At 41.8% G+C, this 27556-nt stretch overlaps 1 protein-coding gene across 8 annotated transcripts in view; it reads left to right on the top strand.

Moving 5' to 3' along the window:
• The window catches only part of cald1a (caldesmon 1a), a 62294-nt gene that overhangs the window by 25198 nt on the left and 9540 nt on the right, over positions 1-27556 (top strand). For 3 of the 8 annotated variants that reach the window (XR_006828487.1, XM_046071656.1, XM_046071654.1), the window contains exons 2-9: positions 6831-6916; positions 15672-15809; positions 18421-18844; positions 18939-18971; positions 19065-19286; positions 20822-20934; positions 21813-22080; positions 24435-24572. Coding sequence is in view for 7 of the 8 variants with exons in the window: in XM_046071656.1 (XP_045927612.1) it covers positions 6840-6916; positions 15672-15809; positions 18421-18844; positions 18939-18971; positions 19065-19286; positions 20822-20934; positions 21813-22080; positions 24435-24572 (1413 nt within the window). In the remaining variant the exon portion in view is untranslated. Of the gene's footprint in view, positions 1-5566; positions 5698-6830; positions 6917-15671; positions 15810-18420; positions 18845-18938; positions 18972-19064; positions 19287-20821; positions 20935-21812; positions 22081-24434; positions 24573-27556 lie in introns of those variants that run through there. The other 5 variants (XM_046071658.1, XM_046071657.1, XM_046071655.1 and 2 more) reach the window with 4 other exon arrangements.

Genomic DNA, 27556 nt, shown 5'->3' with positions numbered 1-27556 from the left:
GAGAGAGAAATTCTTGGCCTTGGTGCACCAAAAATCTCTAGTGAATTTATGAATGCTCATCCGCAGCCGCTCTGCATCCTGGGACTGTAAACGTGTTAATGCTGCCGAGGGCTGGATGTGTGAGAGGAGACACATAGCACAGGGAACCACAACCACAATGCCAGCTTTCCAAACACAGCACTGTAGGTGGTGATGGATATCACACATGGACACACATTTACTGTATCATAAACACTCACACATATACTTTATTTGCAGTGGCTTCGCGTATTTGCAGTATTGGAGTTGTTGCATTGCACTCATTTAAAGTGCACACAAAAAAGCATTTGATCATTCACATGTACATCGTCTGTACGCAGACACTTTCCACATACACATTTACATAAATATTCTTGTTTGTTAAATACTGTTTATCATGGTGCACACACCCTCACACACAGGCTGAACATATTTTAACCGCCCTGTCAGACTACTCTCAGGAGACTCCTTACCCCTGCAGAAAACGTTAAGTTTGCCCAACTCAAACTGTCCCTAGAGCCTCAGCCAAAACAGCTGTTAGTGTGCACTACCTACAGGCATTCAGTATCTCTCTCTTTATTTCTGCATTCCTCCCTGTTTTACTGCTGAAGCTTTATCTGTGTGATAAAATAAACATAAAATGATCATTCTTTCCCTGCCAAAACACTTACCAGTTTCTTAGCTTAGACTGAACCAAGAGACCTCTGTCTCTCGTTTTCTCTTCTCTACAAGTAAGTATATGTTCAGCTCATGTCACCACTTGCATAAATGGACAATTTACAGCATGTCACATTTAGCGGTTATCTCCTAAAGACTCCCAATATGGATTCTTTAATGAAGTGCTTTAGTGCAATACTATACCTCTCAGTGGGAAGAAAATGTGCAACAGGACACATTTTTCACCACTAGTGGTGCTGTGGAGCAACATTTTGATAATTTAATTCCAATGAAAGTTGCTGATGTTGCCACTGCACAATTAGCATTAGCATCTCTCCACCTGGCCCTGGCCCCCAGTCCCATAGACTTTACATTGAAAGGACATACTACACATAAAAGTAGAATTTTTTATACAGTTTTAGAAGTCCAACTATGTTTTGAATGGATAGTAGCGGGTCAGCGTGGCAGGTCAGCGGGTGGGATTACGCTTTACTCATTAGCATTGATGGCAACATTGCCCAGCAACATTGCTCTAAAAGTTGCTCCGTGTATCATCTGCTTTAGTTGCAGTGTCCTGCCAACAGTTTTACACGTGTGTCTCTCATAATGGTGGTGTGTGGGGAAAATGCTTCTTGGACTGCACTTTGTTTTATTTGTAGCATTACCATGGTTAACCACTGGGGCTAATTGGCAGCAAGACTGACTGTTAGCTCTTTTATTTGTTTTAATACATTTATGATGTACACAAAAAAGGATGTGGGTGAAACAAAACATGTTGCTGCCCACAGTTTTATTCATTGATAGTTGGTGGTGGTAACCATAGACTGTATATAAAAAGGTAGTAACACCAGGAAATGGAGCAGTGAGCAAAATCTGGGGAAGAAGACTGCTAGCTTGAAAACATGGATGCTAACAATGCAAAAAATAAGCTTTGCAAATATGAGGCAGGAAATGCATTCAACACATTCTTTAGGTTTCAAGGAGACAAAGAATGCAAGAAACACTCAATGTAAACATAACTTTGTTTACAAGTAAACTCCAGAGAGTACTTTTTAAGCTAAGATAACTATTGGCAGAGACAGAGGGGAGGTAATTTCTATGGTGAAAGAGAGGTGATTCGCATGTGTCAAACTAGTCTGGCAGACCGATGACATTATTTGAAGAGAGGCAATCCAGCTGTCACAATAAAAGCCTCAAGTTTGTCAGAATGTGGAGACCAGATCCAACTTTGACTGGAAGCCCTACATTTTTAGTCTGGCTGACTAAATATTGATAGGTGAAAATACTGAAATCCTGCTGCTTGTGAAAACCTTGTTTTCACAGTTTAAGGGAAATATTTTCCACAAAATCCCATGATATATACAGTACCCATTATTATTCATCATGTCATCATTTTAAAACTTTCGGAGCATGTTTCACTATAGGACTTGAAACAGACTCTTCTGTCACCTAGTCTCCAAGGTATACCCTATTGCTTCTGAAAAACCATATGGCATGTGGCTGGGAAAAGAGAATAAGTAGTTCCTGAGTTCTCCAACATACTGTAGCAGGTGGACAAAATACTTTCTTCCACTGATGCAAAGACGTGAAAGGTCAGGCTGTGTGCCAGTGTTGCTTTCACATTACAGATTATTGGAATACCTCTCTTCACCTGGACACCTGCACAGCTGTGACTCTGTATCTGCCAGACCTGTAACTCCCCTCCTCTCTCTTCTCCTCTCCTCTCAAGAGGAAAGCAGTAGTATGTGTAGCGTGAAAGTGTTTGCTTTTATGTCCTTACTCTTTCAACTTAGGCCTAGTAATAATGCACCATTCCTTTTTTTAGGGTATCTGGACAGATCCGATAACTGCAGACTGTTTGTGCTGGCACTGTTAGATGGTCCTACTCTTCGACTTTTAATTTAAATGAAAACAAATGGTATATACCAGTATATCAATTTCCCATATTTTTGTTTATAACCAAATATCTGTAAAACTGGTAACTCAGCTGGACTTATTTTTTAGAGCTAAGTACAAATGTTAGCATGCTGTCACGCTTAAATAAGATGGTGAACATGGAAAAATTACAGCTGCTAAACATTAGCAATTTAGCATTGTCATTGCGGGCATTCAAAGAAGGTTAAAGTCAAGGGCAACTGGACTTGGTTGAAGATACTAGAAGACGTTTCCTCCCAAATCCAAAGGACTTCTTCAGTTCTGACTGACTGGTGGGGAAACTAAGCTATTTAACCTCAGTGGGTTCATTTGCCAGGATCGTCGATACCGCTGGTTCGTTAGTGTTCCTGGCTGTTGTAACGACAGTTGTTATAGTCGTTAGGACTACCCAAGGCCAAGACTGAACAACCATTGTTGGCGTGTTATCACAATGACCTTAGCATTTAACTTAAAGCACTGCAGCGGCTAACTACTTGGAGCTGCTATCACGGTAGCATGTCAACAACTGAAGGTAATTTACTTACTCATGTAACATCCATCCATCCATCATCTACTGCTTATCCTGCGTACAGGGTCGCGTAGGACTGGAGCCTATCCCAGCTAACATCGGGCATAAGGCGGTCATGGAACCATGTTTTAAGTTTTTAATAAAGGATTAATGTTAGATTTTTGTTCATGTTTGATTAAAGACTGTAGCAGCTTATGTCAGCATGAAGACTGGATTAAGTTTTTTTTACTGTCATAAATGTTTTGTTTTTTTTTAAAGCTGAAGCTGTGTGTGACTGTTTCAGCCTTGTAACCACCAGCTGTAACAAGTCACCATTGTTCCTTTATTTGCAGCCTACACAGCTGGCAAGCATATAACTTGCGCTAAGCTAGTTTATACTTGTTTATCTTCACATTTACTCCCTTTATTCACCGACCAAAACACTGGGAAAAAAAGATCCAAAGGAGGAGGTTTTTTTTATACAGGCATGTGAATGAGTAATTTGCAGGCTCTATCAAGTCCTCTCTGCTAAAATCAGAGAGTAAATAGGAGCATTCCTCGCATAGCTCCATAACCATAATGTGGAGATTAATGTGTTTGTCTAAAAGTTGCGAGGGGATAGTACTTAGAGTAACAAATCCGACCAAAAAGCTGCAGTCTTCTTGTCTCACAGAATGCTAAGCCAGCGTTAGGAACATTTCACTAAATCCAAAAATAGATGTGGTATTGGCCCATACTTATTCTTCAGCCTTTCTCCCACACTGCTGCTTGATCTACTTTGTGTCTCATTTGGCCAATTGGGGCCCATTGTTTTGATGCTTTTAACTCAGGACATCGTGAGAAGATAGAGGCATTGTAAGGTGGTGTAATCCCAGTGGCTGTCAGGATAATATCAACTTGGCTTTTAAGGCTTTTTAAGAGGCTGGCACTTAGACACTGGGTTCTGTGCCAGGGTCTGGCAGTCTCGACAGGTAGTAATTTGACTGGTAAATGTGTCATTATAGCCATTGTAGAAGTTTGGGCCAGACAGGGATAGGGAAAGAGGGGGAGGAGGAGAGATATGAGAGCGACAGAATGAGATGGGAGGGGGGGATGGATGGATACAGGTTTCAGAGATAAAACAGTGGAATAAATGGACAGATGGAAGACGAGGCTTGACAGTGGACAGGTTAAGATGGTCTGAACATGTAAAACATTTGAAAATGTCACAAACTTGTGACTCCAGGTTGCTCAACTTTATGGAATGCTGTCTTTCTCTCGTTCTGCCTCTGTTAGCTTTTGCAAAGTGTGGGTGGTCCCTTCAGTGATATACACAACAGTTACATTTCTATGTCGTACTGAGGGCTTTTTCTGCAAACCGCAGGCTTCCTCTTCTGTCCTACGCCTGGTGTTCTCCCATGTGGAGACAAGACAATGTGGCTGTTTCTGCGTTCAGTCTTGCATTCATTGAACTGCCCTATTCATACATCAGATATCAGCCTGAAAAACAGAATTATCTAAGGTGTATTATTCTTGTAGGATCTTGTATATATGATAATTTTGTTGACAAAGCTACTTTAATTTAATTTAAATGACAGGTTTTTAAATAATCTATGGCAAAAGGAAAATGCAGTCCTCTGTGCTGCATAAATCATGCATTATTTGCGACAACTGTATATTCTAACGTGCTTGCGTTACTAATAACTTTGTCTCCCTTGGCGTCGCTGGTTCTAGGAAGTATGTGATTAGACTGGTAATGTTTGGAGGCCTTGTCTGCTTTAGTTTTTGCTCTCATTTTGTCTTAATTACGGTTGTATGAATGCCCCCCCTCCCATTTCACAAATGACACTAAGCATGCATCTTAACAGAGAATTCTTGTGGTATTTAAAATATCCCTCCCTCCTCCAAGCCACTGAGGCTTTTACAGTGTAATAGCGGGGAGACAAGGCTGTGTTTACTGTACAGGCTCACGGGGGGGGGAGACTGGGTGAGAAGATGCAGAGTGCAGAGGGGCAGTAAAGGTTAGAGGATCTCTTGGAATTATGGTTTCTTTTAGCATTTCTCTCCCGTCTGTGTGTTTTTCTTGTTTCTTGTGTACATCTGCAAGTGCTTGTTTGCATGCTTGAGTGTGAATCCATGCGCACAAATGCTGCACCTATATACTCATATACAGATGTCCATGTAGAAAAGAGGCCCTCTTTGACCCCTCTTGTATGGGACTGTAAGATGAAATAAAAGGCAGGCAGAAAGCATGCTTATAACGCAGAGGAAGCTGGGCTCAAGTGCCGAGTCACTTCCTGGAACAGAGCTCTGACATGTAGGTAAACAACACAGGAAAAGTTAGCAGTAGAGATAGGGAGAGTAGGAGAGACAGGATGGAGGATGGAGAAGGGAGGGAGGGGGTAAGGCTGAGGGAATGAAGGAAGGAGGTCACTGAGGGATGGAGGGAGGGACAACTAGCAGGGAGGGAAGGGAACAGGCATTTGTTTTTTCTGTCAGCTGAGGCCGGTCTGTGGGAGACCATTACCAGAAGTTGTTGCATTGTGTCTCTGCTTGGAGAAGGCATTGTGAAAAGCTGGTATGGTGTGAAGGGAAATACATTGTTTGAAGGCTAATTCAAGGTATGACAGACATAGTTCTTCCTTTTGTCCTACTGAACTTTGAAGCATCATTTTTTCAGCTACTGTTGCTTTCCTACTGATGAAGTATTTGAATATGACTTTATTCAGTGATGTCTTTTTATTATGTCATGCTCCTTTGTCTTTTTCCCTCAACTGCTCAGCTAGCATCTGTTTACTCTGCTCCGGAGTATAGTAGTTGTTGCCGGTGGTTTAAGCAGGGATCGTAGACGTATGATGGGAGGCTCAGCAGCTCCTGGGTGGTCTCAGTCCTCACTGCACAGCCAGTCACATACCCTTGCGGGAAGTTTTTAGTGAGAGATGCTCTTAACTGATTGAGTTGACATCCTGTGCTGGCTTCTCCTTCCTCTTTCTGTCTCTGCTCTTCTTTAATTTTCTGCCTCATTCCTCTGTTTTTCTACCTAAGTTTGTGGGCAGAGATCTCAGCCAAGCTGTTGTCACCTCGGGCTGAGGCTAGCATACAAAAACTGTGACTACCCACTGTGTGGATGGATAGACTGTACAAATTTCAGTCCTGGTTGATTTAGCAAACACCATGCTTAGAGATGGTTGTCACAAGTTTAATAGCAGTTAAATATAACAGCAAACACTAATTGAGCAGCTAGTCAATTATTCTTATTCTTTGCAAAAATTCAAAATGATGAAATGCTGATGAAAACATGCCTATATTGTTTTGTGGATGCAGTTTTGATGAGCAATCACTGGTAGTGCAGGTAAGGAATGCACTGTGTTTCCTGTGGCTGCAATAAAAGCCACTCCGTGTTACGCCACATAAATGCTTTTAATGTGAAGCAACAGAATCAGGATGTTCCATTTGCATTAGCAGCAACATGATACAGCTGTGATACGGCTGTGGGAAACTAATCAGTAAACAGTGAGGTTGACGTTGGTGAGGTAACTCTTGAATTCAGTATCATTTCATGAAAATCTTAAGGGTTCTAACTTTAAATACAGAATTTTCATCGCAGGATATCGAATGTTTTGACTCCATTTGACTCAACCAGAATTTCTGCCCTCTCAGGACACTTACATGAATGTTCTTGTCTTTCTTTCCTTGCTTCCTTCCTGAAATTGAGTAAATTAACATGTTTGTGTTTGATGATGTCATCCCTCAGGGCACAATCATGGAGGAAATGGACTTTGAGCGGCGCCGGGAGCTGAGGAGGCAAAAGCGGGAGGAGATGCGCCTGGAGGCCGAACGGTTAGACCCATTTGGTTGTTTTTCATTTGTGTCTGCAGATTAGTACTCCAGAATTTTTCAACTAATTCTCTTGCAAAGCAGGAAGTGTTTAAAAAGTCACTCCGCCACAGTGGCTTCATTTGTAGTTGCAGCCACAGAACACCTGCAGTCCAGAGGGGGCAACGTTGCCTTCACGAAAGATCTTACTCCTTAAGCTTATGATACACAGAGCAACTTTTAGAGCAATCGTGCAGGGCAATGTTGCCGTCAATGGTAATGAGTAAAGATTTCAGTAATCCCCTTACGCCACCACTCCGCCATCCGCCCCGCACCAGCGCTCTCCGTTCAAAACATAGTCGGACTTGCCACTAGCAAGATTGCCCACCAACACTGCTCAAAAAGTTGCCTCGTGTATCATCAGCTTTAGGCTGTGTGAAGCTAAGGGAGCTGCCTTTGTTGTGTAATGAAGCTCTGGTTTTCAATGCACAACCTCCTCTGACGTCCATGCCAAGTTGGAACTGGAAGAAGCCAGCTTTAATAGCTTAGACCCTCCTCTAGGTCTGCCCCCCCCGACTCAGGCTAGAAAGGGTTGATAAGAAATCGGATAAGCAATGTGATGACCTTTAAGTGGGAATGTTCAATCGTGCCCGCCCTCCCTCTTTTCAATTTTCTCTCCCAGATACCATGGCCTTGTGAACTCTCTTTGATTCAGTGGAAGAAATTGATTAAACTAAAGTTCATTTCAACAAATTGATTGAGTGGTAACACGCCAAGTGCAGTAATCAAGAATAGTAAAAAGGGTTTTTTATTGTGAGAACTTAGAACATAGTGTGCCAAGGAGACATTTTATGGGCCCTTTTCACAAAAGTCTCTTAATCTGTGCTGTAGCCCTTCCAATTAAGGATGAGGGTTGATCTGGATGCAGATACTGGCCAAGGTCACTCGCCTGTTTGATGTATCTGTGAGAAGAGTTTTATTAGAGCCAGTTACTCCATCACTGAAGAAAAACAAGCTGACACAGGTCTGACCACTGCCGAATACATAGATGTTTCTCTCTGATAATTCTTTTTTATGACACAAAGTATACGTGAGTAGCATTTACCTTAAGCGATGAACAAGCCTCTTTGCTCAAGTTAAAATAGCATTTCTTGTATAAAGGAAAATGCAGTCTGCAAAACTGTGCACATCATCCACAACAGTGAAGGACATATACTAGGTAATAAAATTCAGGGTTAAGTCATCCATCCAGACATTGAAAATAAAGTGCCTGCCAGCTTGTGTGTGTCATATGGATGGCACAAAGTTTATTTTGAATTTAAGTTGTTTGTTTTGTAGTGAATAATATGGTAGTGAGGTAGTAAAGTCTGACTGATAGCTCTACATGGCCAGTAATATTGCTCAATAGCTTATCAGAGATATATGGTGTCAGCATGTATGTGTCAGCAAATAAGTAACAAGAAAGTGCAACACAGAAATGCTGAGTGATTGTGGTAGTTTAAAAGTATTACATAACCAACCACAACATATAACAACCAATACATATTTGTACATATCTTGGTCACAATTCTTTAAAGTTACATTACTTTTCGGTAATTTACTTTGGGGGCAGTGGAACAAGCTAAACATGGACAACCTTGACAACATGTTAGCAAACTACATGTTATTTAGATATAGAGCAACATTATTATTCATTTGAAGTTAACTATTCTCTCTCCTTTTAGCTCTGTTTTGGTCTCCACCAACGCATGAGGGAAATATCTGGCTCTTTAGCCACTAAATGCTATTCTGTTGTTTACCAGCTAGTTGCTAATTGTGTCTGTCTATCACTTGGTGCTGGGCAGGTAGCATAGAGTTGGTTTATCAGAGCTGTTTTGCTGAAAAATACTGCCTGCTCTGGCTAGAAACGTGGCTGATGAGAGCGGAGGTAAGCTGAGGGGAAATCGTGTGATAAGTATCCGTGAGTTTCACGTTACACGTAGTAATTTCATGTATTGGTAATAAGCTAAATCCTTTTTATACTAACAAAGTAATATCGGCTGATATGTCATGCATATTTCTTTATCTCTCGAAGTGTGGTCGGAATGAAATGAACTTACTCGTTCACATAGCATTGCTGCTTACAGTCTTTGTATGCTGAAAAAGATTTTTGGTTTCATTTTAGGGCATCGCTCCTGTGTATTCTGATGTTGTTTAACAGTTAGGCAGTGTTCTACTTCTTGGTATCTTTTCAGTTTTTTTTTACCTCTTTAGACTTTTATGCCTCATTTCCCTAGATGCACTCTAAATAGCTGATTGAAGTGAAGGTTAACGCCATTGTTATGTTTCATAGCTTAAAACTCCCATAAACCCCCTGCTGCTAGAATTATTTGTGCAGTTTTGGAGTGTTTATGTTACACGGAGAAGATGGAATTTGGCAGAAAATGTAGACTAAGAAGGGACGACAGAGGGAGGAGATGAGGGCTGACTGAGTGAGAGAGAAATGGGCCAAGAGCGAAAAAGAGTAAGAGTTGTAAGCGCCTTCGACATTTACATTTTCAGCTCGGTGGGAGTTTGTTCATGACTGTTTATTTGGTCCGGGCAGCAATAATTCAGCTGGCAGGCGACACGCCGCTCCTGTTATTGATAAGAGATTACATCTCTACATTGTTTCCATTTCTGCCAATATATTGAAACAATCAATATTTACATGCCCCTCTTAGTTAAACTAGTCAAAGCCATATGTTGTCTCATTGGCCTGCTTCCATTCAACCATCACTGAGCACGCTGTGAGAAGACAGAGAGTGCAGGGAGAGTGTGGGACAATATAATAACGGCTGTAGGAATGCCAAATTCCTGGCTATTATAAGTGTTTACTGGCCAGGTCTCCATGAGCTGTTTCCTACATGCTGGGACAGTGAGTTTGTCTGTGTGTGACAGACTGTGTGTGTGTGTGTGTGTGTATGATCCCACAGTCTGTGCAACTGTGTTCATGCTGGGGCGTGCGTCCGCTATGCACGTGCTTGTTAGTGTGTGCATGTGTGCATACGAGGGGTTAGGATGAGTGCATGCAGCCACTTAACCATGCGGCTGTTATCTTATGTGTGCGTTGGATCAGCATCAGGTGATGAATGTTTGATAAGCTCCATTCACTTTTCTGAACTGCAACTGAGTGTATGTGTGCAAGCTTGTGTGTATGGAGGGAGGACAGCCAAGCCTTCCCTGTTCTGTCTCACATCAGCCTCAGTTATAGTCGTAAGAAAATGATTGTTGACATAGCGATGCGCAATGGGCTTCAATTCACTTCTAGTTCTGTTCAGTTAAGCCACACACATATTTTTCTGCTCTGCTGAGGTTTCCTCACATTCTCTCATGCACTGCAGTTCTCCTATCCATGCTGCGCGTCAATGCTATAGTATGTTTCTGTTCAATGAAACTCAGTCACACAGGAATGTCTCGACTGCTTTCCCCCCTACCTATCTTTTCCGAAAAGAGCACATGGATGTGGAATTTTCCCAGTCATTTCAGTGAACAAATCTGCTTCAGCTAAAAATAGTCTGCTCTCGTAGCAGTGATAGGACGCATACTTCACAAAATAGCTGTTGTTACTGCCTGCTAAATGCAGCTGGAGCAGTTCATTGCCGCAGGCATACCCATAACAGAATATTTACACATTGCACATAGATAGATGGTCTTGCACGACCACAGTGGTGAGTCATCACTGCTTTATGTTAAACTGTTAAAGGAATAGTTCATTTTTTAGAGATTTAGATAAGAGGAAAATTTGAGTCACTGCACCGGGCCAAGAAAAATAGTCCCGCACAGTACAACCAAAACTTGTTGTGCTTTCAGTCTGTATACTAAGCTAAGATAACGTCTCTTGGCTGTAACATATTTATTGTACAGACATGAGAGTGGTATCGATGTTCTCCTCTAACTCCTGGCAAGAAAGCATAAAAGCACATTTCCTTAAATGTCAAACTATGTCGAATGTAAGTTATTTAAGGCTTTGCTGAATGTACAGTGTTGATGCTGGAAAAGACTTGAAATTTTTTCTTTGGTGTCCTTTTTGGGAAGTGTTTATTTTTGCCATTTCCCTCTGTCTCCTCCTCCTTTTCTTTCTTGTCATACTCCATCTCCTCCTCTTTCCTCATTCTTTGTCGTCTCCCCTGGGTGTCACTGTCTTTCCTCGCCCTCTTCCTATCTTTCTGCTCTCCCACTTTCTCCTCCGGCCCCATCCTTCTCCTCATCTTCTTCCTCTCTCTTCTCTTTTTCAGCCCTTTGTTCTATTTATTCTTTTCTTTATTCTCACTCTCTTCCTTCCCTCTTTAATCCAAAACCTCCTCCTCCTCTTACTTTCACATCTTCTGTCTCTTCTTCCCGTTGCTTCTCTCTTTTGATCTTGTTCTTCCACTTACATTTTCAAATCCATGTCCTTCTCCTCTGCCTTGTCCCGCTCCACTCCTCTCTCTCCCTCTCTCTCTCCACCATACTCCTCTTCCTCCACTTCACTCTTGACATGTGTGCTGGCCCCTCCCCACTGAGAGACCAGGAAGGGCAGAGGAAATAAACACCCATCCTCCATGAATGACCCATGCCAAACAATCCCTGCCCCGGGTGAATGGACCACTCCAAACATGGCCCGGTCCTGGATCGTAAACCTTTGGTTCTGACAGGAAAGGAGAGGGAAACACAGATAAAGGGAGATAAGGAGGGAGAGGCTGAGCCACGTATGTCAGCTTCTAACTCACCACCATCAGCTTGGATAGGAGTTAAGCTAAATAGCCCAGTCTTACTTTCACTCACCACAAGTACAAGTGTACACTTAATTAATGTTTTATAAGCACGCTACTCTGTCTCATTCATCTCTGAATAAGAATAAATGTGGTCTAGAGGAATTCTATCACAGCTAGCATTGGGTATGCTTGGATTAGACCCAGCAGAGCGCAGGGTGGGGAAGAGAGACAGACGAGGTACGTTGTGGTTCTTTGGGCCGACAGTAGGAAGGGAAATAGTCCAGGGAGGCCAGCGTGGGAATGGGTCAGCATTTCTGACAGCATAAGCAGAGCCCCCACCCTCTCCATCCCTTCCTTCTCTCCCCTCCCCTCTGTTCACAGCAGCTTTTCTTTTCTGTCTCCCTCTCTGCTCTCCTCCCTCCCTTCCCTCCGTCCCTCTCCTCTTGAGGAGGGGTGAAGAAGTCTTTTCTCATGGGCTTTTCCCAAATTGTTTTCACTGACATCTCTGAGATATTTCGCTGTAAAGAAAATATTTGGACATATTTCTCCCTAATAGGCTCGCTGATGGCGATGCTTTGTGTGTCTGTGCGGTCTGAGCTGAGAGTTGCTTAGTGAATGCAGGAGCCTGCTTTACTGTACTATGCAGCATGCGAAGAAAAAAGAGGACTGCACATGTCTAACAGGACTTTTTTTTAGCTGCATCATAGGGGTCCATATTAGCTTTCAGTCAAAAGTGTGCTTTCCTTACATATTGTATTTGGCCACCAAAGAAAAGGGCATCTGTTGCATACTATATTCTGACAGACACCCATACCTGAAGTTTATAACTGCAGCTGCACATCATTCTGTGCAGGAAAAGGTGCCGTCTATGATAAAATCAGCAGATTACTCTTTTTTCCATTATCGTGCACGCCCTTTCCTTTCCCATTTTTCATTTCCCACTCTTTATCGTCACTCTCTATTTCACTTGCTGTTTTTTTTTACTCTCCTTTTTTTCTGTCCCTACACCCCCCCCCCCCCCCCCCCCCCCCCCCCCCCCCCCCCCCCCCCCCCCTCACCCCATCCACCCCTCCCCATATTTCTGTGGCAGTATGCTGATAGAGTTTGGGGCCTAGGTAAGGAAAGGGATATGAAATCAGGGCTTTGGTTGTGTACGCGGCTCTAGCCAAGGCCGTGATTGACAGGAATGCTAATTCAGCTTTTAGGAGTTTGTTCTTCTCTCCTACTGAGGAATCTTTAACCCTGAGATTGTCGTCGGCACCGCCACCAAGGACTCTTTTGTTCCATTTTTAGTTGTTGTCGTTTTCCTCTTTCTCATGACATTTGGTGCTGTTTCTGGGATGGCGCAGTCCTTCGGGAGTTAAGCCAGTTGTTTCACTTTTTTTTCTTCTTCACAGAAACAACAAATCACTCTGGCATTTTAAATAGGAGTTAATATAGTTTCTGCTGCAGGGGGAGCTCAGTTGACGTTGATGGAATATATGAATGTGAGTGAAAAATATTTGTGAAAAAAGTATTTATTTAAAGCGAGACTATGTAACTTTTCAAACACATTCTTCCTCTTACAAATAAATGTTGAATTCTCAAGCAATAATAGCCAATGTTCACTTCTATACTCAGGGTCATTAGCTTATTGTGGATAATGTTTGCAAACTTAAGATTTTATGCAATCACCATTACATATTGTCATTGTAACTTGCGGCCACAGTGGCTTGTCTTAAGCAAAAGCTACTTAGGCTAGCTTTAAGGCTGAAAAGACTTTTATTTTCTACCCCTAAAGATGCACATATGTGAAGCATTGCCTGACGTCACTGATGTCACCGTCCCATAGTTCCAGCTTGGGCGTTAACAGATGAATCTGTTCTGTTATGACAACATTCCTCATCTGAGAGAAAGAAACGGGAGGCGTTGGTGAACAGCGAAGGGAAAGGAAAAGAAAGAAGGAAACTGTTGTTCACAAGCTGTAAAATCTAACATAAACCCAAGCAGCTTTAGCTCGGCTCACCACACATGTTGCAATTAACATGCAATAGCACGCTTCGCCGGCTGACCTCAAAGGCTGCGCTGTGATGTTAGGTAGCTAGGCATGTGGTAAGCAGTGGGAGTGTAAAGGTCAGTCAGGGCAACACAGATCAAGCATGGAGCTGAGTTCATAGATGTCAGGTGGCCAGAAACACAGCAGTTTGGGAGCTGATTTAGAAGAATTCTGTCTCTGGTTGTGTTGCACTGTTAGATATCCTCAGTTTATGATGCTTTAATGTGTAACACAGTATCAAATATACTTTACTTTTTGGGTGTAGCCTCTTTCACTAAACCTGTCTACTACTATTTCAGTCAGATATCCTGAATTTGCCAGATTGACTTTGGACCAGACCCAGAAGAAAGGCCTCAACTTGTTGCTTTCAATCAAATTTAAGCACATAAATATACAGTAACTCATGAGAGTGTGAACAATAGAGTTGTGTTGATGATCGCAGCCGCACCCTTTACTTAACCCACTGCGTATAAAGACATGCATAATCCACTGCATGTCTACTTTGGATTTTGCTCTATTCAGGGTATGGGTGGTTTGTAGATGTTGGCATTGTTTTGTTTTTATAATAGATTTATCTTTGTTATAAGCAGTGCATGATGAAGACACTAGAAAGAAGAAGTTCTCAAATTCTTTGTGTCTAATTAAAAAAAACACATTTTTACATATGATATTTTAGACATTAACCTTGCTTCATCTACTTTATGCTTGACCAGTTGTGCATAGTAAGAAAAATACACCACCGAAAGGGGAAGTGTTTCACACTGTTAATATATTAAAGGGTGGAGTTTTCTTCTAATTATATACACGCATGCATTCTTGGATTGTAAAAAAAAAAATAAAGGTAAAGAAATATTTGTGTTGTCATGGATGTATCGGCAAAACTGAGCTTGTGTTAAGAATTTTATTAAAACAAGAAGCAGGATCCAAGAGGCAATATCTTACAACCTCCTTTTAGCATAAATAGATAAAGAGATTGAACCTCAGTTTTGCTTACTTCTCTTTAAGGAAAAATTTGACACAAAATATATTTTATTATATTATATTATATATATTATATTATATATATATTATTACATTATATATATATACTTTATTCTTGTTGAGAGTTAGATGGGAAGATTGATACCACTCCAATACCTATCCGTTACACACAGGTACAGCCAGCACCTGCTTAGCTTAGCTTAGCTTAGCATAGTGACTGGTCAAACAGCTAGCCTGGCTCTTTTTTTTAAGATAAACATTTGGATCAAACACACAAGTTGAATAAACCAAGATACAAGGTGGGGTTTTTGAGGTGCTGGTAGTCGTTTTTATTTTTTTCAGAAATTGCAAGAAAGTGTATTTCTGAAAATGTCTAACAATTCATTTTAACTGGGACGGTGATATTCATAAGCTAAGCTTGTGTCTAGAGTTTTATTAAAACATGAAGCAGTATCTTTAAAACAAAGCTCGCTCCACCTACGTCAGCACAAAATACTGCTTAAAGAAGTTTTGACAAGAGATTTTTTACCTTCAGATTGTTAACTCAAGAAATATGGGATTTGTAGGCTTAATGTGGTGTTAAATTCCTTGTAGAAATATAAACTTTTAAGGCTAGTGGTTATTTTCAAGTGCACAAAGTCTCTCATACCCACACACCTCTCCAGTTTGCTCTGTTCCAACGCTTACCAGACCACTGTATGCACTGTTTCTCTGGCTCTCTCTTATCCCCAGCCAAGCCATGTCTCCAGACTGAGTTTTTATCAGCTCGTGAAAACTGCAGCCACGATAAGAAGTATTGGTTGTTGCACAGCTGACAGGTCAGCTTGATAGGAGGAGGGGTGGGGAGTGCCAGACAAATCCCCCAGGTTTGGTCACTGTGATGATTACAGTCCAATATCAAGAATCATTCCCATTGTAGTTTCTAACTGTGAAGCTAAATTGAGCAAAAAAGGGGGAAAAGGTGACAGGTTGAAAGTAAAAAAAAAAACAGAAAATGTCTCTCTTTGTTCCCTCACTCTTTATTTCGCTCTTTTGTTGTCTCCTTCAGGTTGGCAAGGAATGATGATGATGATGAGGAGGCGGCCCGCGAGAGGAGGCGCAGGGCACGCCAGGAGAGGCTGATGAGCAGGGAGAGTGAGGAGCCTAGCGGACAGCCAGACAGTCTGGTCATGACCAACAGCCACAGGTGATACACGTATTACAACACAGGCGTTGTCTGTGTCTAGTATATAGTCCGCAGACTACTTAGCTCTCAATTTTTGGTCCAGCCAAATAGGCAAAAGAGCGACAGGAAAGAGGGAGAAAAAAACTGTCACTGTCATACCATCCCACCCAGTTAAAGGGGTTGTACTTAATCAATAAATAATCATGGAGTCCTGTTTCACAACCTTCACTGAGAAAGACTTCTGGGAAGTGAGAACAGTCAATTGTTTTATTCTTTCATAAATTCTTTCAACAATTTATTGCCTTAACTTTCAGTTGCTGCTGAGCTTTTCATTTTTGCACAGCACATATGCCATTTACAGTTATAACAGTGGTAGATTAACAAAATGAATGGTAATTTTTGAAACACTGTGTCATTTTCAGACAGAAGTAGACAAAAGCAGCTGTTGAATTGCTAGCTGGCAACTGTCAATTTGGGGTTGCTGGAGTGTACAGTAAAACTTCCCCAAAGCTAATAAAGAGCAGGACGATGCTAACATTCATACTCCTAAAATCCAGGACTAGCGTCCACACAGTGTGGAAATACACAATAGTAGTTGTGAACTGGGCTTTTTCTCAACCCCAGAAAATAATGATATTAGTTAATGATTGGTAGGAACACTCGTTAACTACTGTAGGTAGTAAGCTATTTAGCTGGACATGATTGCTAACATTTTCATTTTACACTAGAGCAGACACTCAAAAGTAAAAGTACAAAAAAAAAGTCTCCAAAATCTTTAGATGCAGAGTCTTGCTCTTATTACAGCCGCTTATTACACCACTTGAATATGTGGAGAAATCCAAAGCTTGACAGGCCGGCTGTGTGTAGTTATGGTGGCTAAGATGACATAATATTGTAATACTGTCAGGTGTTGAGTGATGAAATTCAGTGAAGTGGCATTTCTTTTTGCATCCTTCAATTTAAGTCAACCAATGCAAGAAGTGAACTCCACTTTCTATCCGGTACCAGCTGTCAATATGACAACCAACTCATGATCTCATACCTATCCATCAGAAAGACTGCCATAAGAACAAAGGGGCTAAATATCCATTTCTATGCAGTCTAAGGCTATGAGATCAATCGTCTTGGCCGCAGTGGAAGTGGTGGGTTGCTCTGACATCTAGCAACACAGACACTGCTTTGTGGTCATGAATGTTTCCTCGCTATGAGCTCAGAGGTACATCCTGGGCCAGTCAAACAACAAGGCGATTGTGCAAGAGGACGCTGAAACAGGACCTAGTGTTGACTGGCCATTGTTGATTGTGTAGATGCAAGGATAATGTTTGCCAGACTTTTAGGTCCGAATATTATGAGTCATGCTATTTGGAGCAAGGTGGATCAATGTACAGTTGGTATTTGATGGACTGAAAGAGATATATAATAAATATATATTTTTTAGCCATGCACTCAGTCGGTCCACGACTTTGGTCCAGAGTTAAATTTATCAACTATAGGACTGTAAGATGGATGGCCATTAATTTAAAAAAAAATATTAATGGGCCACAGAGGATGAACCCTTCTGACTTTGGTAATTCATTGACTTTTTTGTCTAGTGCCACCATGAGGTTCACATTTATGGTTTGTGGTGAAATGTGTCAGTATTAAATTGCCATGACATTTGGCGTAGATATCCAAAATGAGGATGAACTGTAATAACTTTGGCGATCCCCTGACCTTTCATCTAGCACCATTGTCAGGTCAAAATTTTAGCTGTCCGATACTTTATGACCAGATACCTGCAAAACAATTACTCAGCTTGCTGATTAGCAGACATTGACATGCTAACATTTGCATGATGGTGAACATGGTAAACATTTCCGGCTGAACATCAGCATGTTAAAATCGATTTTGTGAATATGTTAGCATCCTGACCTTAGCATTTAGCTGAAAGCTATGCTGTGCTTGAGGTGCTAACATGGCTTGTTTACATTGTAGTACTTAGGTATAGCTGCTATCTGAGTGAGTGTATGCAAAAAAACTATTGAATCAGGCAAAAAATGAAGACCAGACCTGAAATCCAAGAGACATTTACTGTTTTTCTGTTTATTTTAAGGCCTGACCAATAGTTTATTTTAAATAATATCTGTGGTGAAGATCTGTCAATACAGCCAATTTTCAGCATTCTCCACATGCTGGCTAAAGAGCTGACTATAATGTGGCAGCCACTCTCATAAACTTTGATTTCCTTTAATAGAATTTGTGTCTTTTTTGCAACCCAGAGAGAGTTTGCTTGAACATTCAATCTCTTTTAGCACATTTCTTTGGTATCAGTCACCAGGGTAAGTCATTCATTGTCCTTTTCAAAGCACCATGCTCATGCTCACTCAGCATCACCCTGCTGCACATTAGTTACTCACAAACTGCGAACTGCTAAAAATTAACCTGAGTCTCTTGCCACTAAACCACAATGAAACTATTATAGGCCTTGATCAAGGTCATCTCATTGGTAACAGGAGATAATATGATGCGTTCAGTTTCCCTGCCCACATTTCCCACATTTTTTTAACAGCTGACTTCTGTTGTTCTGACCTCAAGGCTCCTTTCTCATTAGGGACCACACAGTGAAATGTTTGTCTCCTCTGTCTTCTCCTAGTGTGACAGAGACTGTGAGCAGCTCTTTCGGAGGAGGCGGCGGAGACGACGAGGAACAAGCCCTGCAGGAGCGCATGGCCAAACGCGAGGAGAGACGGCAGAAACGCATGAAGGAGGCGCTGGAGAGACAGAGGCAGCTGGACCCCACTGCGACTGAGGACAACGACGGCGGCACCACGGAGAAAGACAACGCAGAAGAGGAGAGGCCATCCTCCTGGCGTAGGGGCCGTTACCGTGACAATGAGGATGAAGAGGAGAAGACAGAGGTGTACGGCTCTAGGAGAGAGGAGAAGGAGCGAGAGGAGCCAGAAGAAGAGGCTGCTCCTGAGGTTGGAGAGGAAGCAGAGGAGGGCGGAGATGACGACGAGGAGCAGAAAGTGGAAATAGTGGAGGACAAACCTAGAAGGTCTTACTTGAGAGAACAGGTGGGTCACCGGTTCGTTCTTGTTCATTTGTTTTAGCCGTTGATTGTACTTTTGTAGCTGACAGTCCGTGCAAATGTGGTACTTGTTTCTGTAGGAATCAACTGAAGAACCTAACATTCAAAACAAGGTATGGGAATTGATTTATTGACTTCTTAGTGCACACCCTTGAGTCACTCACTGACCTTTCTTTCAAAGAACTGCTACAAACCTTTTGTCATAGGTACTCCCTGAAGAAGAAACACATTCAGTAGTCAGTGAGAGTTCAAACCAGGCCAAGTCAACAAATTCAGTGGCTGAGGAGGATGCAGTAGCTTCAGAGGCTGGAGAGGTACCTGAAGATGATTATGTAGATTATGCATCAGACAACAAGTCTATGACACTCAGACATGGCACGGAAGAGGACAATGAGGTATCTGAGATACTGCACTCAGAGGATAATGAGGTATCATACGTGTGGTAAGATTTTCAGTAGAGGTGTGATGCACAGCACAGAAAATCTCTCCGGGTAACTTCAGTGTTTGGATGCATCTTTGAAGAGATGTGTAAACAGAAATCTCTCGAGAACAAACCACAAATAACTCCCTTAATAAGGCTATCTTGTTGACTATGTGATTTATGTCGGAGCCAGATGCTGAAATTACCCAGACACCTCGTGTCGTCACAGCGTGGTTTGCACCATTTGCAAACTTGTTGGGAACTGGGCCTCCATTTTATGATGTGTGGTTGCAGCCATGCAGTCAGATGTTTGATTAGGTTAATGCTATGCCTCACAGAGTGGTCACTGTGTTTTCTTGCATGTCTTCCACCTCAGCCATGAGAGCAGCAGCACTTATTACACTGACTCCACTCCAAAAACTCACTGTAGCAGAGAAACATCATGTCATTTTAAATGATCAGTGCATTTACTGCAAGGGGACATTATGAGGAGATCACTGAGCCATCATTTAATGTGTATACTTCCAGGCTGGTGTTTTATATAAGGCTTTTTGGGCTCATTTTAGAACCCCTAAAATTAGAAGCTTACAGAAATGTCCAAATAAAATGGAAATTGTTTGTAACTTTTCTATTACATTGGAAATTACCAAAATATCAAGTCAGTGGCCCAATGAACTACAAATCACAAACTTGTCCAAAATAATCTGTTGCAGTTCAATGTGTTTTGTAAAGTCCACGCAAGCCTGTGAACTCCATTTATCACGCAACCCATTAGCCTTGCCTCCCAAACTCTTCTCTACACAGTTGAAGTGATTAATTGGCGCCTTGATTTCTTGTGTAGCCTTCTCTTACACAAACACAGCACTCTTATAAACTAAGCATTTCATTTTGTTGTCAGTCTAGGTCTGTCTGACCTTTTTTGGCCAGAGCTCTTCTCAGTTTCTAAATACCCTTGTGTAAACAGTGCTCAAAGACACTTAGCGTTCCTTGGAACTTTCCCTGTTAAGATAAAGACATCTTATTTCTTATTAGTAATAATAGAGTGATTTATTTTCCTTGGTACTGACATGTGCCTGCTATATCTCAGATTTTTGTAAAAGATCTAATTACAGTGAGTAGGTCCACCAGCTCAGCCTATATCATGTTCAAATGCACTCTATAGTAAGACAAATGCGCTCTGTGTTCTTTGCTACAGCTTGATAATATAAGGTGCTTTGACTGGCAGTGCACACAGTGGGCCTATAATGGACACATAATGATTATAATTGACAAAACTTGAATCATGTTTTTGTTGATGGTTAACAGTCAGAGACAGAAAATATACAGCTGGAGACACTCCCCTGGTGATCACATGTTGCGTAATCCTGTCTCAGTAGTAATTCCTGAGTGGACGCTGTGTTATATGATGTTCTGTGTTATTTTGTTTGGGGTGTGCTCTCATTCTCGTTCTCGTTTGGTGACGTCAGATGACAGACTCCGCCCACTCAGCACACCCACCAAAGGCATTTTTGTTCACCGTCTCCGTGGTTGTTTTCTTCGCAGGTGAATGAGCAAGGCGGGGTCAGGGAGGAGAGGGAGGAGCAGGGGAAGCACAACGGAGGGCTGTATGAGGAGGCGGCTCCCAAACATCACAGGAAACCTGAGAGGACCCTCAGGTACACAGACGCAGTAACACACATCAAGTGACCTTCTGGTTTCCACTGAGGCCAAACTGGGGATAGAAGAAACAATGTTTTCAATTAAATATGGGCCTCAAAAATCTAAAAAATTACCTGAATGCAATTCAGCAATTATGACCGAATGCTGATATATCAGTGCCTGTATACACGTCAGTTGTGGAAAAGTACTGCAGTAACTTAATATTCTTGACCGTTAGGGTTGAGAAGAGCAAGCTACCTGACAACCAAAGCACACTGTTTATTTTTCAAAATAAGGTTTCCAGAAGGGAGAGGAAACACGCAAATCCCAAAGAAAATTATAGGTAATAAAATTAAAACAAATTGTAGTGAACAATACTATTGCAGACTGGTCTTACTAATTTTTATATCATAACACTAACGCAGTGTTTTGCATATGCTGAATGTTGGAGTCTGACGTTTATTGTATGTGGCTCAGGCTGGTAGAAAAGCATGGAAGTGTTGCCTAAAGCATCTGCAGAGTAACTGAAAAACATGTCTAAATCAGATTTTCAAGCAAACAAGCAAGCTGTTTTTGTTCAGCTGTAGCAGAGCAGTAGTGTGTTTTGAACACGGGTCACCTAAAGTTAGTCCCCAGCTTTAAACACTGGATGAAATTTGAGATGTACTGTAACATTATCTTTGCAAAGGTGAGTGTTGGTATTTGAATTTGTGCACATGTGTTTTTGTCCCGTCTGTGTGTGTTTGCTTGTCCGTGAAAGAGACAAATCCTTCCAGTGTATGTTAAAATATTCAGTTTGTATCAAATGTCAAAGCAGCGCGTCCTACTTACACAGTTTTTGTTCGTGTTGTGAACCGCATGTGTGCTCTGACCCTCGTTTGTTCGTCTGTCCCAGTCGCGGCAGTGTACGCTCCCCCGAGGTGTCCCCAGGTGACGACCAGGACGACGCTGCCCGCCTGGAGGCAGAGCGCAAGCTGGAGGAGCTGAAGCGACGCCGCGACGACGCAGAAAGCGAGGAGTTCGAGAAGATGAGGCAGAAGCAGCAAGAGGCTGAAGCCGAGCTCGAGGAGCTGAAGCGAAAGAGGGAGGAGAGGAGGAAGGTGCTGGAGGAGGAGGAGAGGCAGAAGAAGCAGGAGGAGGCGGAGAAAAAAGCCAGAGAGGAGGTAGGGAAGAGAGAGCGATGTTTTAATAAACATTTTTATCGTTGCCCTGCACTATATATAAGGTGTACATACTTAAAATATGGATTGCACTGCACACTTTATAATGCTCCAGTCACCCCATGCTCACTCCAGCTTACAATAATAGTCTCGTTTAGTGTCAGTTACTGTATTGTGTTTAATGGTGTCTGTGAAGATTCTCAGTCATCCAGGTGTTTAATGGTGTCTTGTCTTGTAAGTTGAATTATTGTTACTTTTTAGCACCTTAGACCGTTAGAAACGGCATTTTGGTCATGTGTATACTTGGTATGTTGATGATTGAACAGTAAACTGAGCTATAGAAAAGAGTGGGTCTAGCTAGCATTAGCCATCTCTTTCATGGTAAGTGGTAAGTCCAGTGGCAGAGGTGGTGTTAATGCTGCAGAGCTTGAAAATGTCTAAGCAGGTGTTGAAATAACATGAACGAAAAGTATCATCAAATCTCCATCCATCCATCGTACACCCTGTGTACAGGGTCACAGAGGGGGGCTGGAGCCTATCCCAGCTGACATTGGGCGAAAGGCGGGGGTACACCCTGGACAGGTCACCAGTCCATCACACCTAAGGACAATTTAGGGTCACCAATTAACCTAGCCTGTATGTCTTTGGATGGTGGAAGGAAGCTAGAGCACCCGGAGAGAACCCACGCGGACAAGGGGAGAACATGCAGACTCCACACAGAAAGGCCAGGGCAACCGGGGTTTGAACCCACGACCTTCTTGCTGTGAGGCAACAGTGCTAACCACTGCACCTCTGCGCAGCCCATGACAAAGATCCAGACCGTGCAAATCTCACAGCAACAAGTAGTTCTGTAAGCTCATCCTTCTGTATGTTCCCCCGTGATTCGAATATGATGGTGCGAAGTAGCGCAAAGAGTGACGCATGGAGTCGTGGAAAAACGCAACATCAGGCCCCCTGCAGGTTAACTGCCTGTGTGGCTGTTGGAATTTAAGTGATATCTATTTTTAGTGCTCCCTGGAGAACACTAATGCAGCGCTTTAACTGCAGAAAATAAATCAACCTTTAATTTCTTCTATTTTGTAATTACAGTTTCGACCAAGTAGCCACAGAAGTCAACACACACCAAGGATAAATATTCATATTTCTTCCCCGAAAAAACTCAGTTTGACTTTAAGCTTATGTGCCTCATTTCCTATAGTTATATCTTCAAAGTTCACAACCCACATCCTTTTTCCTTGTTTTTCACTCCACCACTTTCACATTGATTTAGCCTTTACACCTGTGTGAGCTGAAACCCATGCATCACACTCATACTAGCACCGCGGTGACGTTATCTCACCATACTTCACTGTTATCATGACTAAACCTATTCGGGACCCCACTCGTAACTCATGTATGTCATTCCTTCTTCCTGCTATTATAACAACCCCATCCTTATGTATCTCAAATGTGATAACCTCCTCCTTCCTATGTGTTCACATCTGTATTCAACCACGCTATGCTGTTCGTTTTCCCTTTCATCCACTCGCTCCGAGGCTCGCATTCTCGCTGTTAACCTGACTGGCCTGATCTTGGCTCCGAATGCGGCGGCCCGTCTCTCGCTATCTGCCCCTGTTCTTCTCCTCTTGTGTGATGTTAATGAGGCCTTTTGGTTTGTAATTAAAAGATGGCCCAGAGATACAGAGAGACTAATTAACTAAGACAAGGCTGCTGGAGAGGGCTGATATACTGCCAGGCAACAGCTCTCTTCTGAATACAGTACAAATGGTTCATACATTAATTGCTTCAAAAAAAAGTGTTGATAGTCTACATGTCTCCAGCTTTTCAAAATGGCTTTTTTTTTTCCTGAGGCAGGCGATCACTGTAAATAAGAATTTGCTCTAACTAATTGAATTTGTTTCTGACCTGCTTCATAAGCAAATCAATTAGAGAATGGCGCGCATCTATTGTCTGGGTCAGCTGCATTCCTGATTGTTGGCTGCCTGTCATGTTGGTGACTTATGCTATTCAATATAATACACATGATAATAAAAATACATTTTGTTACATGAAAGTCATTCAACTTATCTCAGTTCTTGAAAGATTTTGCATTTGCTGCAACAAACCTGTTACTTTGTTCCCAGGCAAAATCCACTTGTGCACAAGAAGCGTGTTTTAGGTTTCCAGCAGTAACAGTGGTTTGTTTAGAGTAAATACAAGAGAAATGGGCAGCATGAGCAGCAGTATCCGGCAAGGTTCAGCTGGCAAAGAACAGAGCGCCACCTACATATGCTACAATTGACTTAACAGAAAGTTCCTTCTTGAAATAAAAAAATCTGTTGAACTGCCTCAACTCTAAACGCATCTGTCTTTCCCAGGAGGAGAAGAGGAAGATGAAGGAGGAGATTGAAAGGAGGAGAGCGGAGGCAGCTGAGAAGAGACAGAAGGTGGAAGACACTATGGACGGGGAGGACAGACCCTTCAAGTGTGTCAGCCCTCGAGGCTCCTCTCTGAAGGTCAGACTTCCACCATTTTTTTGCTGGGGTCTTTGATTTCAGACTGTTCAGTTTATTTTCCCGGCTGAAATGACAACTGTAGATTGTATCAGCTGGCACTAGCTCTGTTAGCTCCCTGATGTGGTTGAAAACGGTGTCTGCAGCTGGCTCGTTTTAAGACAAATATCTTGTGAATATCTTAAATGTGCACTTGATGGCAACATACATGAGATCATGCTAAAAGACATGAGGCTAAAGCTACATGTCCCAGGCAAAAAAAGTCAACATCCTCGCCAGCTGATGAATTGACATTCAAATAAACAATATGCATTGTTCATGTGTTGCATTTTAGAGCTAGTTAGTCCTGGTATTATAAGTTTGATGATGAAAAAATGTAAGCTCAGACTAGTATTGTGTTTTTATGTAATCCTGTTTGGCTGCTGAACTTCCCCAAATCTAATGAAGATCAGGACAGAGTTTCTAAAATTACCCTACGCTCTCATTATGGTAACCAGCAGGACCAGCTTTTATAAAGTGGGGAAATACTATATTACAGGTGTTGTGAACTAACGTATACTTTATTTTCTTATCATAACCTGCAGCCCCATAAACTAATGTAGTTTAGTTAAATAATAATGAAATGCATCTTGACTTTGGAAGTAGCATTTTGTTTCGTCTGTAAGCTAGTTAGCCGGAATTACTAATGATTGCAGCTTGCGTTAAAGGAGACAAACACACTGTTTAATCAGTTCCTTACAGTTTTGCTCTGGTGTTTTTGGTTTTGGAAAGCTAAAAAAAACACATGACCCTCTGAACTATTCAGATGCTGAATATTTCTCATGATTGGCTTGAGGGACAGGTTTAGCGAATGGTCAATTAATCAGCCAGTTCTTCATAAACACAGATGATTCAATTCACTGTTTAAACAAGTGTGTAATGCACTTTGCCTGATTTGTCCGGCACAGTCGTCAGCATAATGGAGTCAATATAATTCTTCTCCAAAACCCGCAAATCCCACTCATCCGGCAGTGCAGCAAAGCTCAAGCTAAACATTCAAAATATTTGGGGAGATTAAGTGCCAGATGACCCGCATCTGCCCCTCTCACCTCTTTTAGCTCTCTGCATGAAGTGTTATCTAACAGAGATGAAGGTGTTTATAAATGGAAAGAGCCTCGATGAACCAGGGGAGAAATGTGAAAAAGTCAGCTGCTGGCACATTTTTCTGTATTTTTTAAAATCAACCTGCATCAACCCAGCGCGTGCTCCTCCCCACCTCATCCAAAGATAAATGGTCGTCACGGCGAAGGAACGTTTAATCAACTCAAATGTGAATAAATGTTTCCAGTGTTGCCAAAAGCCAACTCCCACACGCTCAGAATCGAGGGGGATTTTCAGCCAGTGGAGAAAATCTAATTAGTGACAGTTAGCAGTAATATCCATCTGTCCCGTCCCGATGAGACTCCAGACTGGAGGCTTGGCTCTAATGGTGTGTGAGCTCTGATCGTACTGGAATCAAGTACTTATTTGTTTGTGGTCAGTTTTAAAAAAAAAAGTAATGCTCAACTGTAATTCTCGCCTCACAGACACAGCTTTACTTTGTGGTCATGTTCACTGTAGGTACAGCTGTGTTCGTATTTGTATGTGTGTGCTTCTGTCTGTGGGCATCTGGCTGTTTTATATTTCATACACTACACACTGTGTTGTGTATGAATTGATGCTTTGCAGTGTGGTACATTTTGTATTCATTTTGTTTTGTCAGTGTGACACTATTACCAGATCACAATACAGTTGCATTATATGTTTTATCTTGCAACTTTGGATTTATTTTCTTCTCAAACATCTGAGATAATTGCTTTTAGTTGAATGGCATATATAGACAACAAAAACAACAAGATACACAAGAGCAGAACAAGCTATAAACACAACATTGACGTATTCAACTAAAGTTGAACACATTAGCAAAAAGTTGCTTATTTACACATCCAGCAGATTCGGAGCAACATTAGCATTCATTTGAAGAGTTTCTGGTCACTTGGTGAATGGCAATCCAATAATCACTCTCCTTTTAGTTTAGTCCTGACTTAAATATCTGGGTCTTTAGCTTCTAAATGCTCCACAATGTTCACCAGCTATCTACTTGCTAACTAAGTCTGTCTGCAGATTGGGCAGGTAGCTTACTTATTGAAAACTGCAGCTGGAATTAATGAAAAAGGCAAGAATGAACCAAAACAGTAAATGTGTGGTTCTATAAAACTAATACAATGAGCTGAAAGATGCTAAAACAAAGAGCTGAGGAGAATTGCAGAGTTGGGTGATAATCCTCTGTGGGCTCATTGCTACAGGTGATACCTTTCACGCTGCACATAGTCATTTGACCCATTGTTGATAGAAAAATATTGATTAGTGCAGCTTTAAAAAGTATTTCTGCTATCACAGCACACAATATGGGATGTTGTAATAGTCACATAAGTGGAAAGAACACATGAAAGTGGCCCTGCATCTGACATCTCACATGTTGCCAAATAAAAACTGAACAATAGCAGATAGATCAGTTTTTCCCATTTCTCACAAAAATATAACATTTTCCAGGCCCATTTATGTGCTCACAGTAGTTCCAGCTCTTTCAGTTCTTTGAAACAGCCTATTTCATTGTTTTCTTCATTGCCTTTTGTTGCAATGCGTTTTTTGCCCGACATCTGCCATATTGTGGTTACACTTATGCCTCACTATCAGCGATCACTTCCCAGTGGAACACAAACTCCCTGGAGCTGGCTTACATGTTATCAGTGAACCAGCATAACTCTTCACCATAATGTAGATAACGTACAGTGTTCTCTGGGAGAGAAGAACTGGATAGAATGAAGGACAGGCTGCAGGGATGCAGGAAAGCGATTAGGGTTAACAGGATTACTGTAACCAACGTTTGGATGGCTACAGCTCTTTAAAACGCATCTGAGAATGGGGAATTTCCTGTCGAGGAGTATTTTGGGAACTCCCACATTCGG

The sequence above is a fragment of the Micropterus dolomieu genome, linkage group LG16 (assembly GCF_021292245.1).
Source record: "Micropterus dolomieu isolate WLL.071019.BEF.003 ecotype Adirondacks linkage group LG16, ASM2129224v1, whole genome shotgun sequence".
NCBI classification, from domain to species: domain Eukaryota; kingdom Metazoa; phylum Chordata; class Actinopteri; order Centrarchiformes; family Centrarchidae; genus Micropterus; species Micropterus dolomieu.
This window is presented reverse-complemented; position numbering and strand designations above follow the sequence as displayed.